Source organism: Balaenoptera borealis (assembly GCF_965194805.1).
Source record: "Balaenoptera borealis genome assembly, chromosome: 13".
NCBI lineage: Eukaryota > Metazoa > Chordata > Mammalia > Artiodactyla > Balaenopteridae > Balaenoptera > Balaenoptera borealis.
Window position 1 is genome coordinate 45,052,575 of NC_138870.1, and position 15,888 is coordinate 45,068,462.

The window sequence follows — 15,888 nt, forward strand, 5'->3', positions numbered from 1 at the left end:
TGGGTCTCTGCCCCGCCCATTTGCTGGGCTTCCGTGGCTCCGTCCCCGGGAGGCCGGGCAAGGCTGGCAGAAGAGGTCAGTGTCCTGGGCCCATGATGCCACCCTTTCTCTCTGGCACTTTTCCCCTTCCTGCCATTTGGGGGGTACTGGTTGAGTCCTCTGGCCGGGCTGCGGTTCACGGAGGCCAGTTTCTGTACCTCCTCAGGGTAGGCAGTGGGGGGCTGTATCCACGACCCCCAAGGCGTGGAGTGACCGCGCAGGGATATGCCACAGCAGATGCCACTGTCTTTACCCTTTGCTTAGCCTTCACCTGCAGGTCAAAGTAGGCTCCACTTCCGCTTGCCTACCCCAGCCTGTTCTTTGGTCCCAAGAGCAAACTGGTTGAACTAGTGGAGGTTGTGCGGATGCTAAGTCCAGGGCTTCAAGACCTCTTCCCTGTCACCCTGCCTTGAGTAAGCTTGGGCTAGGGCTCCTGGGTCCCTGGCTGCCTACCTTTAGGCTGGGGTGGAGGGCAAGGGGAACTGTAGCTGGGAGTGGGAGGAGCCTGGGGCTGGGTGTGAGGGGGAAAGCCCAAGTCGAGGGTGTGTGTCTGCCTTACCTAGAGCCTGCCTGCCTGCCTGCCTGCCTGCCTGGTGGATGCGCCACGGATGTTGTTGACTCTAGCCGTGTGTGTGTGTGTGTGTGTGTGTGTGTGTGTGTGTGTGTGTGTGTGTGTGCAGGCATGCGCACCCAGTGTCAGTGTCAGGGTCTGATGGGGACATTTCTCTGACTTCAATGTGACCACCACAGACTCTCAGTCCTAGAGTAGGAACCCCGGGGTGTCAGCGTCCATTCTACTGAGGACAGAGCAAGAGGAGAGTCCAAGCTCTGTACATGGAGCTCCAACACTCCTACAGGAACTAGGGTGGGAGAGAGAAAGTGGAGAAGGGCAGCAGTAGCAGTGAGGGCTGGACTCGTCCGGAGAGATGCACCCAAGGGACCTTCCCCCAGCAACAGTTCTGGGGTGGCCAGCACTGGGGACACTGACTCTTGGTCACGTCACATCTCCCATACCGGAATTACTTTGCTCTGTCCTCACTGCCACCCTAGGGACCAGGTATCCTCCCTCCAGGGAAAGGGAAAGGCCACTTTTGGTAGCCAGAGTCAGGCGAAGGGGAGAGGAAAGAGGGGGCCTGCTGTGGCTCTCTCAGGAGAACAGGAGCCGTTGATGGGGTGCAGACAAGGCCCTCCCTTTCACTCTGGGGGTGGGAAGAGCCGGGAATAGGTACTCCAGGGTCCCGTCCCCAGGTGGCCTGGCTGCTGTTGACTTTGCTTGGTTACCCTGGGAGCAGCTCTCAGCAGTGTGAGAGGGGCGGGTGTCGGAGAGCTGGACCCAGGCATCCAGGCTGGGGTGGGATGGCACTCAGCCTTTGTGGCAGAGATCCTGTCAGGAGCCTGCAAAGTTAACCCCTCCTGCCCTGGTGGTGGTGGTAGCTGGCGGAAGGAGGGCGGGCCCAGCTGCGGTTTGTGAGTGTGGCCCTAATTCCCCTTCCCTCTCCCAGCACATCTGCACTTGGTTTACAGTGAATGAGTCTCCTGTCCTCATGAAACGGCTGAGGGCACCACTCCCTCCCTGGGCCCTGGCCGGGCATCCTGACACAGAACCAGCCACCACCCACCCCTGGAACGCTCTCCCTGCTGGGTAGCCCTTTCTCAACTCTTCCCCTTCTCCTTCTTAGAGGGGCTCAGGGTCTGGTCCCCCAGAGCTAGAGCTCTGAAACTGTGCAGCCGGGGTAGCAAACGGGGCCAGGGAAGCTAACGGGGGACAAAACTCTTGGGTAGCCTGGAAAGAGAGAGCGGGTCTGGAATTCCATCTGTCTCTGCCTTCCTCTTTGTCTTGGTTTGTCTGTCTGTCTGCCTCTGTCTTTGTCTCTGGTGGGTGTTTGTCTGTCCATCTGTCTTGGTAACTGTGGCTCCGCCCTTCTGGCAGCCTCTACGGTCCCCAGCCAACGACAGCAGCCAGGGGGCGATGCCCAGGAAGACCCGCCCTGTGCCGGCCCCTCCCCTTGGGATTGCCTCGCCTCCGCCCCCGCCTCTCCCCAGGACCCAATGACTGGGGTCTGTGGGCTGCAGCGGTTTGGAAGTCAAACCAAACAGGCAGACTGGGGAGCAGAGAAGAGGGGCATTGTGAGGGGTTCAGATTCTTTTCTCCATCTTGCATTGCCGCCTGTGCTCTGTCCAAGGATTCTCGGAGGAAGCTGGAGAAGAGGGTCTCCCACTCTGGAAACTGGTAGAAGGAGCTCCCCTCATTTCTCTTTCTCTTGGGTCATCCCTAGTTCTAGGCTTTGCTCTGTTTGTGGTTGCTCCACTTGGTCACCCTGGCAACTTGGAGAAAATGATATCTTGGGGGCCCTAGGACCAGGCCTCCTTTGCTCCCTTCATCACAAACACCAAAAGGAGAGATTGTGAGGAGAGGAAAAGGATCCACACATCTGTCCCACCTGCCCTGATTTACCATATTGCCCGCCCCTAATTTTCAGCCTTGCCCGCTCCCCATCAGCATCAGGACACTGAACAGGCAATTTCCCCATGCCCAGTCTGGTACTGGGGGGATGTCCTAGGCCACGCTCAGAGGTGGCTGGCAGATGTCTTTGGGAGGTGGGGGGAGCTATGTTACAACCCCCAAGGACATCATTAAGGCACAGAAGTGCCATCGGGGCTTGGAGACCAGGGCACCCAGGGAGAGCGTGATGAAAACATGTACAACATGTGTCTTCTTTCCCTTCCTCCCCTCCTCTCCCACCTCCTCCCCCTAGGTCTGCTCTGTGCCGAGGCTGGTGCCAGCCTTGCCCTGGGTGCTTGCTCAGTTCCACCCCTTGTATCAGGCCTGTGTTGCTGCTTGCCAGTTTGTTGGTTCTCCTGGTGAATGAGTTTGTGTGTGGAAGATCCTTACCAGCCTCAGAGCTGCCCAGATCCCCACATAGAATAAGGCCTTGATTTTGAAACACAGGATTTTAGGACTGGCCTAAACAACTCTAGGAATTTCTTCCCTGAACGTGCACCATTCATTAAATCAACAAATCTTTATTAAGCATCCGCTATATGCCAAGCACTGTGCTAGGCCCTGGGTATGGTCTCTGCCCTTGCGGGCTTATAGTCTGGCAGAGGAGTCAGACGTGAAACAAATCACCCACGAAATTGCAAGTGACAACCAGCGTGGAGAGGTATAAGGTGCTCTAAGAATGGATAGTAGAAGGGTTTTTTCCCCCAGCCAAGGAGATCAGAAAAGACTTTTGCGGGGGGCGGGGGGGGTGGGGGGTGGAGAGAAGGGAGGGCAGCAGAAGAGTATGTGCAAAGGCCCTGGGATCAGGGTCCTGGCTCCCAGCCACCCTGCTCCCCCAGAAAGAAGAGAGTCCCTCCATACCTGCTCCTCACCTGGATTTTGATATGCTACAAGGGAGGGATGGTAAGCACCTCCTAATGGCCAAAGCAGGACCCTGGGACACCTGGTGATCCTGCCCTGGAATGATTCCACCCATTCCTTCATCTCTTCCTCCAGAAAGGGAAACAGAGGCACAGATAGGGAGGAGGAATCCACAGGCTTAGGCCCGAGATTGCATAGAGAAAACAAGGCTGCACATTGTTGGCAAATCCCTCAGGGTGAGGGATTCCTGAGTTTGCCTGGCTGGAGCCTCACCAGATAGAAAACCCTTCTACTCTGATCTGTTTGACCGTGCACCCTCCCCCTCCGGGATCCAGCCCTGACCTGTTCCACTCCCTGGAATGAGGAGCATGTCTGCTTCCCCAGTCGCCTGCTCGTGAGCCAGTGCTCCAGGTGGCTGCCAGTCCTGGTGTGGGGGGGTGGGGCAGTCTGTTTTGTACAGAGGCTCCATCCCGGGTTATGGGGTGATCTCTCCTCTGTCCACTGGGGGGCTTCCAGCTCCTCCTGCCCAGACACCAAGGTTCCAAGCTTCTTCCTTTCTGAAGAAAAGGGACAGAGGGTCCTTTGGAGGAGGGAGCAGGCTACTTGGGGCCATGCCTCCTCCGGAGCTGGCAAAGAGGTCATGGGACCAATGGGGTTAAGTTCCAGCCCTGCTCTGACCCATTTTCCTCCCTGTGCCCACATGCCCTGGGGCCAGGGTGTTGGGTGGGGTGGGCCTGGCACCCCTGCACCCACACCTGGGACTTCCCCTGGATGGAAACTCCCAGAACCCTGGTGTCCTACCTCCTCTGCCAGCTCCCACCAACGGCCTGGGTTCTGTTCACTTACAGTGGGATCTCCCTGTCTGCCAGCTCTCCTCCAGACTACATCTCCGCCTTAGCCCTGAGGGGCCCTGAGGATGTGGGCCCACTTTCTGGGACCATATTTGATGTCTGGCTGCCCTTTCTAGTGAACCCCTTTGAAGAAAAGATGTGGGGCTGGGGGGAGGGCGTTGGGAAGCTAATCCTTCGTTGACCATCTCTTTGTGCCAGGCGTTGTGCTAGGCATGTACATTACTCATTTAATCCACAAAGCAGTCCAGAGAAGTAGCAGTTATTATCAACCCCATCACCGGGGAGGGAGCTGAGAACCAGAGAGGTTAAGCAGCTTGCCCAATATCACACAGCTAGCACATAGCAGAGCTAAGATGGGAACCTAGGTCTTGGTGGTCCTGAGCTGTCTTCACCACGACAGGCTTCCTCCTCTTCTGCAGCTGCCCACCTCTCCATGAGATGAGAGACTTGGAAAAATCAGTTCAGTTCAGTCCAATTCAGAAAACAGTTATTGAGCATCTGCTCTATGCCAGGCCCGGACAGGTGCCAGACCAGTGACAGGGAAGGTTGCTGACTCAAGGTCTGGTGGGAAAGATAGGTGTGTGAACTAGGCAGTATCTAACTTCAGCCTAATGATTGAACGAGGCGGCATGGAGTAGAGAAAGAAACAGTACTTCTATTTTCTCTTTCTGAAAGAGTAAAGAAATATATTATGAACAGTGTACAGAATAAATTAGAATAAAGTGAATACCTACTCAGCTGCCATCCAGGTCAAGAAATAGAGTACTTCCTGCTCCAGAAGTTCCCATGTGACTCTCCCATCATCCCCTCCCTCCCTTAAGAAGTAACCACCATCCTGACTTTTGTGATAATTATTTCCTTCTTTTTCTTTATAGTATTAGCACCTATGTATGCATCCTAATCGATATTACTTAATTTTGCCTGTTTTTGAGGTTTATATAAACGGAATGACACTGTATTACCCTTTTGTGTCTTACTTATTTTGCTCAACTTCTTGTTTGTGAGAGAGATCCAAATTGTTGCACATAACTGTCTTTTTTTTTTAATAAATTTATTTATTTATTTTATGTATTTACTTTTGACTGCGTTGGGTCTTCGTTGCTGTGCACGGGCTTTCTCTAGTTGCGGTGAGCTGGGGCTACTCTTCATTGCAGTGCGTGGGCTTCTATTACCGTGGCTTTTCTTGCTGTGGAGCATGGGCTCTAGGTGCGCAGGCTTCAGTAGTTGTGGCACGTGGGCTCTAGAGCTCAGGCTCAGTAGTTGTGGCACACGGACTTAGTGGCTCTGCGGCATGTGGGATCTTCCCGGGCCAGGGCTCGAACCCATGTACCCTGTATCGGCAGGCAGATTCTTAACCACTGCGCCACCAGGGAAACCCCATAACTGTCTTTTTTATTGTTACAGAGTATTCAGTTGCTTGAATATACCACAATTAATTTTTTTATTCTACTGTTGGTGAAAGTTTGAGTTGTTTCCAGTTTGGGCTATCATAATGCCACTAAGAACATTCTTGTGTGTGTTTCCCAGTACATACATGCAAGAGTTTTTCTAGGCTATAAAACTAAGAGTCAAAGTGTATGTACAGGAAATCTCAGTTTTTACCAGATAATGCCAAACTGTTTTCCAAAATGGTTGTATCAGTTACACAGGAAGCAGAACATTCTAACCAGGGGCAGGTGTAGGATCAAGAAGATCCACACACCTTTCTTACCTAAAACTCTCAGTGGTTTTCTCTTTTCCTTGGAATAAGATCCAAGTCACTGCCGTGGCTCCCAGGGCCTCTACCTGGCTCTCTGCCTGTGCCATATGACTCTCCTCTTTGCTCTTTGTACTTGCTGTCCCCCCTCTCTGGAATGTTCTTCCACTAGCTATCTCCATGGCTCTCTCCCTCACTTTCTTCAGGTCCTTGCTAAAATGTCACTTCTCACTGGCACTTTCCCTGACCACTGAATTTTCTATTGCAACCTCCAGCCCTCCTTATACCCTTCTCAGCTTTAGTTTTCTTCGTAGTCCAGCCACCTGGGTTCCATTCAGCCTCAAGCAGCTCTCCCCCTGGTTGGCCAGCGCTGTTTTTTTTTTTTTTTTTTTGGCCACGTGGCATGCAGGATGGAAACTCAGAGTCTTAACCACTGGACCACCAGGGAAGTTCCTGCCAGTGCTTTTATCTCCTCCCAAACCCTTAAGGACCATCATAGCTGACTGTTTGGGGGCTGTCTAGCTGCCCCTCCTGAAGGATCCACCTCTCTGAGTCACTTTTTATCACATCACCCTGGTTTTTTTCATAGCCATTTCCATGCTCTGAAATAAGCTAATGTATTTGTTTGTTTACCTGTTTGGTTTTTGTCTCCACCCTGCCCCACCCCACCCCTCACTTTAAAGTAAGCTGTCTTGCTCTGTCCCATGGACAGTGCCTGCTGCATGACAGGCCCTCAGATAATAATTGTCCAGGCTGGTTGTCAGGCTCCCAGAGACAGCCAGCCCCTCCCCCAACCCTCACACCTGGGACTTGCCCTGTCTGGAAACTCCCAGAACCTAGGCTTCCTCCCTCCCCTGCCAGCTCCCACCAACATCCCTGGCTCAGTCTCAGAGTCTCAGAGCACCTGCTGGTGCTGTTGCTGCTTCCCTACGTCTCCTTAGGGACCATATGGGAGCCTGAAGCAGCCGTTCTGGCCTTCAGGGCTGGAGAGCGATGGGCAGTTGTCAGGTGCCTGGAGCTCAAGAAATACTTTTTTATTTATTTATTTATTTATTTATTTTTGGCTGCATTGGGTCTTCGTTGCAGTGCGCGGGCTTCTCATTGTGGTGGCTTCTCTTGTTGCAGAGCATGGGCTCTATGCGTGCGGGCTTCAGTAGTTGTGGTATGCGGACTCAGTAGTTGTGGCGCACGGGCTTGGTTGCTCCGCGGCATGTGGGATCTTCCTGGACCAGGGCTCGAACCCGTGTCCCCTGCATTGGCAGGCGGATTCTTAACCACTGTGCCACCAGGGAAGTCCCCAAGAAATACTTTTTGATTGAATAAAGGGGAAGACTTCAGAGATGATGGGACCTCGCCAGGTGGAGAAAAAGAGAAAAGGCACTGGGGGCAGAAGGAAGAGTGTACACGAAGGACTGGAGGCATGGAAGTGCACATGATATTTGGAGGACGGGTTCTGGTCTGGTGCCCTTGGTGGGTTCTCAGTGGAGGGGAGGGGAGCAGGCAGGCCGGGAAGGGGAGGGCTAGCTGGGGAGGTCTGAGCTCCTGCAGGCTCAGAGAGGATCAGCAGTGTCTTAGGTTTAATCCTGCCCACACCCCTGCTCCCCACAGTCCCCCCTCTGACCCCACCCCTGCCCTCCCCTTCACCCAACCCCCCAGCCTGGCCGCTCCTGCAGCTGAATGGACTTCTCTCTGGGCCTACGTTTGGGGCCTCGGAACAAGAAGGCCAGCCACCAACAGCCCCCTCCACCCTCCGGGCACGGCCCACCAGCTGCCTCCCCTTGTCTGTCCTGCCCCCCCTCCGCCTGTGCCTGCCCCTGCCCTGGCTGTCCCCCTCCCAGCTGCTCCGGCACCACCTATCCCTATTACGCAGCTCCCTGCCCCTCCTGTCCCGGCCTCCCTGGCCCACCCTGTACCTGCCCCTGCCCGCCCTGCCCTGCCTGTGCCCCCTTGACTTGTCCCCTCAGTTCCTGCAGCCCCTGCTCTGCTCCGCATTTGACCTGCTGCCACCCCTCTCCCTGCCCCATGTACCCTTGCTCCAGGGGTCAAGCCGCCTGTTCCAGCTCCTGCTTGGGCTGCAGTGACAGCTGCGGCCATGGCCGGGGGGCTGCCCGGGGACCTCCAGGCTCTGCTGGCCGCTGCAGCTGCTGCTTCAGGAGACACCGCACCTCTCGACACTGTCTGATAGTCTAGCTGGGCTGTTGCCCCTTGAGAGATTGCCAGTCTTCCAGGGCACTTCTGCAGCTGCTTCCTCAGGGAGGAGGCAGAAGCTCTGGAGGACGGAGAAGGATCAGCTGGACCCCTCACCCAGGCAGGGAGAGGAGGCTGGCTGCTCAGGTCCCCCGGCCTTCTCCTCAGTCCCGGGAGTGAGAGCGGGACATCTGCTTTGAAGCTAGTTTCTGGGCATGCTCTCATTGGTTCCAGAGCCTCCTCTTCTGCAACTTCTGGAATGGAAAGTGTTCTTCTCACAGCCTCTCCCATGGCCCCTGAAGGTGAGCAAGTTGGCCATTTTCCCCTCTAGCCAGCCTCCCCTGGAGACCCTTCCTGGCTCATCTTCTCTGCAGTTTGCATGGATAAGATGGATTCTTCCTCTAGAGGCGACAGGGGATCCTTTGTCCAGGGACCACTTTTCTTGCCCTGTGGACCTCCACCCATATCCCTAAATGACCCAAGAATCTCTGAATCCCTTACCTCTCATCATGAGCCTGGTAAGGAAGGTCAATGGCTCTTGGACCAGAAGAAGAGGCTGAGCAGAGAATTCTTGGTTCCTCCCTCCCCTTGGATATCATGACATCCTTCATGGTCCTTTGCTTCTAGGAACCTGGCGCTCTCTACCTGGATGTCTTATCTCTCAAATCTCTGAGTGCTCGCCCAGCCGCATGACCTCAATCTTCCAGCAATAATCCCATCTGTTACATCCATGCTCATCTGGCAGGGGGGTGATGGAAGCTGGGAACCCTTGACTCAGGTTCCCAATGATCCCATCCACACATAGCTAGTCATAAGTCCCCTGTCCCTGGGGGTGGGGCTGGGGCTGGGGGTTTGGAGAAGCCACCAAGAGGAAGCTGGAAGTGATAGACCCTGGCATCTGCGTGGGACTGGATCTTAAGCTGAGAGCCCCTAAGCACCCTTCCACATTCCCCAAGTTCTCTGACACTGGTCTGCTTCAGTCTTCTCTTTCTCAACCTCCTTCTCTGGAACCCTTTGTTCTTTCCTTTCTATCTCTGTTTATCCTTCTGCTTATCCTTCCTTCTAGCTTTCTGCACCACTCTCTCCACTTCTGTTTCCTTTTTTCTATCACCTGGACTTTCTGCCTTCACCTAACTTGTGTCTCTACATCTGTTTCCCCCACTCATCTCTCCCTTTCCCCATCTAATTTAAAATCTTGTTTTCTTCCTTTTTTTTAAAAAAGTAAATTTATTTATTTATTTTTGGCTGCGTTGGGTCTTCGTTGTGGCTTTCTCTAGTTGTGGAGAGCAGGGGCTACTCTTCGTTGTGGTGCGTGGGCTCTAGGCACAGGGGCTTCAGTAGCTGTGGCTCGGGCTCTAGAGCGCAGGCTCAATAGTTGAGCTCAGGCTCTAGAGCGCAGGCTCAGTAGTTTCAGCACATGGGCTTAGTTGCTCCACCGCATGTGGGATCTTCCTGGACTAGGGATCAAACCCACGTCCCCTGCATTGGCAGGTGGATTCTTAACCACTGCGCCACCAGGGAAGTCCCTCTTCCTTGGTCTTTTGATTCACCTCCTGCCTCTCTCTTTTTCTGTCCTATTCTGCTTCTGGGTGCAAGTCATTCTCGATCTCTTTCATTTCTATTTCCCTTTCTGTCTTTGTTCCTGTCTTCTGGGTCCAGCTGTATTTCAATTCCTATCTCTCTTTCTGCCTCCCCAATATCTGGTTTTCTCTCTCTCTCTCTTTGGGTCCTGCAGCTGCCTGCACACCAGGCCTATGTCATGCCAATCTCATTGCTGCCCAAGGGCCAGGACACCAAGTCCTCCATTGTCTGTCTGTCCCCCAAACACCCCATGCCCTGGAGTGAGTGAGGGCTGGACAGAGCTACCAGAATAGACCCTTCTTCCCCTGCCCACTGTCCAGGCCATCCATCCCTACTCGGCTCTAAGCCCAAAACTTTTAAAAAATGAAGTTTTTCTCCCAACTTCATATTCTGAAAATTGGCAACTAAAAAGAAAAAGAATTATGCATTTATGCTGCCTGTCCTGTGTAAATTATATTTCAGGGTGGCCAAATAGCTCTAAGTGGTGGAGAAAACTTATTTACAGAAGAACTCCAGCTAACGTAGAAGGAATATGCAATTAGAAAAATCACCATTTGGCAACCCCTAATGAAACAATTGATCAAAGCAAGAATCGTCAATGGATGAAACCAAGGATGGTGGTTGATGGAGAACTTTACAATGGAGGAATAAGGCTGTCACTACCTGACCCCACTGATGAATCTCAGCATCGCTAAAAACGGCACAACCACATGCCGTGTACCTCCTGATATGATGCAGTCTGAAGCACTCAGCACCACCTGTGAAGGACTCTTGCCAAACAAAGAAACAAACAAAAAAACTGAACATGATTCTAATCAAACCTCTAGAGCTAACCTCCATTTAATGAGAAATATGGGGGGTGGAGGAACAAATTAAATGACACAACAAGGAAGTAAGAAAACACATCCAGAACGTGGGACTTTCTAAAGGAGATCTGACTGAATTTCTTCAACTAGTCAATGGCTGGTGGTGGTGGTGGTGGGGAGACCTTGTTTGGTTCCTGATTGGGACCACCCAATTGTAAAGAGACATTTTTAGACTGTTGGAAACATTTAATTATGAACTGAGTACTTACAATGCCAAGGAATCTGTGTTGATTTTGTTAAATGTGAAAATGGCTTTGAGGTTATGTAAGAAAAGGTCCGTATTTCCTAGAGATGCATACTGAAGTATGGAGTGAAGTGATGTATTTAAAAGTATTTTGGCAAACAAAAAAAGAAAGGAGAAGAAGGAACGAAGGGACAAAAATCAATATTGTTGAATTAAGTATATAGGGTTTCATAGAACTATGCTCTCTACCTTTATGTATGTTTGAACATTTTCATAATAGAAGTTTTAAATGATGCGCCTCTGGTAAGCATGGTTCCTAGTAATTCCCAGAGCATCCTCCCCACCTGCCCTGAAAGCCAGACTTCCCCTGTGACTTCCCACACACAGACCCCAGCCCTCCTTGCCCTCTACTAGAAGTGTGTCCTAGAGATGGAATTGCCCTCCCAGGCTGTCCTTTATCCCCTTCAGTCCCCTGCTGCTCAGCTGGCACATTTCCCATGTGCAGGATCTTTCCCAGCTGTGCTTCACAGCTTCGAGGGGCCAGGGGAATCTTAAAGAGTTAACATATTTTGAATAGGTCCTACCATAAAAGTAATCCAAAATAATGTAATCTTCCTTAAAGTCTCTCTTTGTCAGGTGCTTCTGAGCAAAATGCAACTCAATAATGGAGAGCACTGGCCTCCATCCTGGAAAACAGAAGACAAAGCACGTAAGGCCATCCTGTCCCACTCCCTGCCTTCATTCAGGATGACCTCCTCCCTCACAGAAAAGACCACCAGGAACTGAGAGACTGGGTGTCAGGAGTTCAAGGGGTTTCAGTCCAGGATCAGAATGGAAGGCCATTTGGATCCCTCATGCCCTCACTCACTGAATGACCTTGGGAAATCATGATTTTTGAGTCTTCGTGTTTCTAGACAAATGCATGGGAACCAACACCTTTTCTACTCTCTAGAAGTTTGCCAGTTAGGGATAAAGGCACCTTGGAACTTGTAGGATATAAATCTCAGCTGTTTACTTTATCATAAGAAAGTATTTCTCAAGTTATAATTCCAGATTCTCCCACCCTCTACCCTCCAAGCTTTAGTATAAAGAAAACCAACATTTGCTAATCACCTGTGCAGGTGGGTGAACCCATTTAATCTTCTTAGAAATCATGAGTGTGGAACTGGAAAGATCTGGGTCCCAGTTCTGACTCTACTTCTTACCATGTGACTCTAGTCATGTTACTTGACCTTTCCAATTCTGAAGGATAATCATAGTAACTACCTAAAGGGTTGTTGTGACAGTTAAACAATTCATCTACAGCAGTTGGCCCAGGACTTCTTAAGACAGAACTTAGGTACATAATAACTGTTTGATAAGTGTTACCAGCTAATAAAGACCAGCACTTTTTAGAGTATTTTACATGTATTAACTTATTCATTTATTCATCAAGTATTTATTGAATGTTTTTATGTACCATTAACCATTTTAAGTACTGGGAATACAAGTGAACAAAACAGATAAAAATCTGTAGGGAGAAGAAATAGTAAATAAGCAAAATATATAGTGTGCCAGATGGTGTTAAGTGCTATGGAGAAAATGCAGCAAAGGAGAATAGAGAGTTGGTAGGGAAGCAGGTAGATTACTGTGGCAGAGGTGGTGGTGTTTTTTCAAACAGGTTGGCCAAGGAAGGCCTCTCTGATAAGGTGACACTTGAAGACAGAACTGCAGGGGCTGAGGGAGGGAACTATGTGGATATCTGGGAGAAGAACCAGAACTTTACAGGGCACAGTGTGCAAAGGCCCTGGTGGTAGCCAGTATAGATGGAGAAGGCGTAGGAAGGAGAATGGTACGAGATAAGGTCAGAGATGTAGCAGTGGAACAGAGGACAGAGGGTTTTGTAGGCCATTATAATGATTTTGGCTTTTATGCTTTGTGAGATGGGACGCCATTGGAGGGTTTTGAGGAGATAATACTAGGGCTGGAAAGAGGTTAAATAACGTTTCCAAGGTAACACAGCTGTTAAGTGACAGAGGGTGGGCATCCGGCTCCAAGGCTGAAATTCTTAACCCTTAACTGCCACTGAACTTTAGCCTTTTTTATTTGGGCGCTGCTCTCCTGTGACTGCCGACCAAGAAACTGGGACACTGAGAAGTCATATGGCTTGCCCGAGGCCACAGAGCTGGTAAGTGACAGGGCTGGGATTTGAGCCTTGGCCGTCTGCAAACCGAAGTCCAAGTCCTTGACACCACACTGCCTCCCTCAGGTGTCTGGGCCATACTGACTTTTGGCCCGGAGGTCACTACTCTGGGAGAGGAGGTAAGCGAGGAGCCCGTCTCGGCTTGGGGCGGCGATGTTCCTTAAGAAGCTCAAGCCCCGGCTCTGCGGGACTGCTGGCATTTTCCCAGGCACAGCTGCGCTCCCTAACCCACGGCACGGAGGAAGAGACAGAAAATGTGTCTTTACTTCCAGGGGGCCCCGTAGGTATCCCGGAGTCGAAGGAGCGGGTGTCACGGGAGGGCAGCGGACAGGGCCAAACCCGGAGCAGCTACCACCACCGACTCCTGTTGAGCCCCAGCAGGCTTCCGGAGCTCAGCGACCTGGTTGGGGCAAGAGGGTGGAGTAGGGGCGCGGTTTGAGCGCCGCGCCCCCGTCACGTGACGGGACCCATCATGGCTGCGGCCAGAGGGCTCCTAGGCTCCCGGAAGCAGGCTGTGAGGGGCGGGCGCGCTGGGGGAACCCGAGCCGGAGGTAGAGCGGGCAGGGCGGCCGGGCGGCCTGGAGCCGGGTGTGTCCGGAGCGTCCCCGCAGACCGGGGCAGCAGGTGAAATGGTGTCTGGGCGAGGCGCGAGCGGATGTGGCGGCGCTGGGCGGGGGCTAGGGGGCGCTTTAGGGCGGGGGGTGCCCTGACCTGGAGGAGGGGGAATCTGAGATGCACGCTCGTGACCCAGAAGCAACTCGAGAGGCCCGCGCGGGCGGTAGGGATGCCCGGGACAGATGACGAGACATTGAGGGCAAAAACGGGCTCCCCAAAGAGGATGGGAGGTAACAGAAGTATTGTATGCAGAAGCTACTGTGGGAGAGGGCAGCAGCCCCTTAACTGCAGGGCTGGGATTAGTGAAGGAACTCCCTCTCTGCTATACCAGGCAAGGATGGGGCGAATGCTCAATCTTCTCCCCTCTCCCACCCCTTCCCTGCCGCACAGCGTCCTTGGAGACCGCTCTGGCGGGCCACTCCTGCCACCCACCCAACTGGTCCCTCCGGTCTGAGCTCCGGGGGAGTGGAGTTGAGGGGTGGGGAAGTGCAGGTGGCAGCGGGGGGTTGGGTGGAGCTGCCGTCTACTTAGACACCCAGCCCCTTGACAGCGCTATCCGGGCAATGGATGTGACTCTGAAGCCCCTTTCTCTCCCCAGGTCGTCCGGGGGCCGGCCATGCTGGTGACTGCCTACATTGCCTTTGTGGTCCTCCTGGCCTCCTGCCTGGGGTTGGAGCTGTCAAGATGCCGGGCTAAGCCCTCTGGAAGAGCCTGCAGCAACCCCTCCTTCGTTCGGTTTCAACTGGACTTCTATCAGGTCTACTTCCTGGCCCTGGCAGCTGACTGGCTCCAGGCCCCCTACCTCTATAAACTCTATCAGCATTACCACTTCCTGGAGGGACAAATTGCCATCCTCTATGTCTGCGGCCTTGCCTCCACAGTCCTCTTTGGACTGGTGGCCTCCTCCCTTGTGGATTGGCTGGGTCGCAAGAAGTCTTGTGTCCTCTTCTCCCTCACTTACTCTCTCTGCTGCTTAACCAAACTCTCTCGGGACTACTTTGTGCTGCTGGTGGGCCGAGCACTTGGTGGGCTGTCCACAGCCCTGCTCTTCTCGGCCTTTGAGGCCTGGTACATCCATGAGCACGTGGAACGGCATGACTTCCCTGCAGAGTGGATCCCGGCTACCTTTGCCCGAGCTGCCTTCTGGAATCATGTGCTGGCTGTAGTGGCAGGTGTGGCAGCTGAGGCCGTGGCCTGCTGGATGGGCCTGGGGCCTGTAGCGCCCTTTGTGGCTGCCATCCCTCTCTTGGCTCTGGCTGGGGCCTTGGCCCTTCATAACTGGGGAGAGAACTATGATCGGCAGCGTGCCTTCTCAAGGACCTGTGCTGGGGGCCTGCGCTGCCTCCTGTCGGACCGTCGTGTGCTGCTGTTAGGCACCATTCAGGCCCTGTTTGAGAGTGTCATCTTCATCTTTGTCTTCCTCTGGACGCCTGTGCTGGACCCACATGGGGCCCCGCTGGGCATCATCTTCTCCAGTTTCATGGCAGCCAGCCTGCTCGGCTCTTCTCTGTACCGCATCGCTACCTCCAAGAGGTACCACCTTCAGCCCATGCACCTAGTCTCCCTCGCTGTCCTCATCGTCGTCTTCTCCCTCTTCATGTTGACCTTCTCTACCAGCCCAGGCCAGGAGAGTCCAGTGGAGTCCTTTATAGCCTTCCTTCTTATCGAATTGGCCTGTGGGCTGTACTTTCCCAGCATGAGCTTCCTGCGGAGAAAGGTGATCCCTGAGACAGAGCAAGCTGGTGTCCTCAACTGGTTCCGGGTGCCCCTGCACCTACTGGCCTGCCTGGGGCTTCTGGTCCTCCATGACAGCGATCGCAAAACGGGCACTCGGAACATGTTCAGCATCTGCTCCGCCGTTATGGTGATGGCTCTGCTGGCGGTGGTGGGGCTCTTCACCGTGGTCAGGCATGATGCTGAGCTGCGGGTGCCCTCACCCACTGGGGAGCCCTATGCCCCTGAGCTCTAATCCTGTTCCAGGACGAGGGAGCTGGGATGGACCCTTGAATCCCACCTCTCCAGGGCTGTACAGATCTCTCTGTGACTCTGCGACTATCTGGCCCCTCATCCTGTCCTGGGGCCCCTCCTGCCAGTGCTTTGGGTTGGGAAGCACATGGGGGTGATGGCCTGGAAAGAAGATGCCAAAAGTTGCCTCTGTGTCACTCCCTTCCCCCTTTCTACTTAAAAATAAACACTTTTAATTGATCATCGATTTGATTTACTCATCCTCACCTGTACCCACCTCAGTAGTTCTGGTGAGAGGGCAGCTGGAGGTTGTGAGGAGAGAGGTGGGGTTACCAGCAGAAGGTTTGTACTTCTAGCC

General features: G+C 53.2%; 2 protein-coding genes across 2 annotated transcripts; both read left to right on the forward strand.

Annotated features, from left to right (window-relative positions):
- The first annotated feature begins 53 nt into the window (after positions 1 to 53).
- MFSD5 (major facilitator superfamily domain containing 5) lies at positions 54 to 15,771 on the forward strand. Its single transcript, XM_082350172.1, has 4 exons — positions 54 to 75; positions 12,887 to 12,935; positions 13,017 to 13,230; positions 14,164 to 15,771. Exons 2-4 carry the CDS (start codon positions 12,910 to 12,912, stop codon positions 15,532 to 15,534), a joined length of 1,611 nt encoding a protein of 536 aa, XP_082206298.1. The 5' UTR covers positions 54 to 75; positions 12,887 to 12,909; the 3' UTR covers positions 15,535 to 15,771.
- Positions 82 to 10,801, forward strand: LOC309609143 (uncharacterized protein). Its single transcript, XM_082350192.1, has 2 exons — positions 82 to 8,439; positions 10,181 to 10,801. Exon 1 carries the CDS (start codon positions 7,628 to 7,630, stop codon positions 8,138 to 8,140), a length of 513 nt encoding a protein of 170 aa, XP_082206318.1. The 5' UTR covers positions 82 to 7,627; the 3' UTR covers positions 8,141 to 8,439; positions 10,181 to 10,801.
- Positions 15,772 to 15,888: the final 117 nt, after the last annotated feature.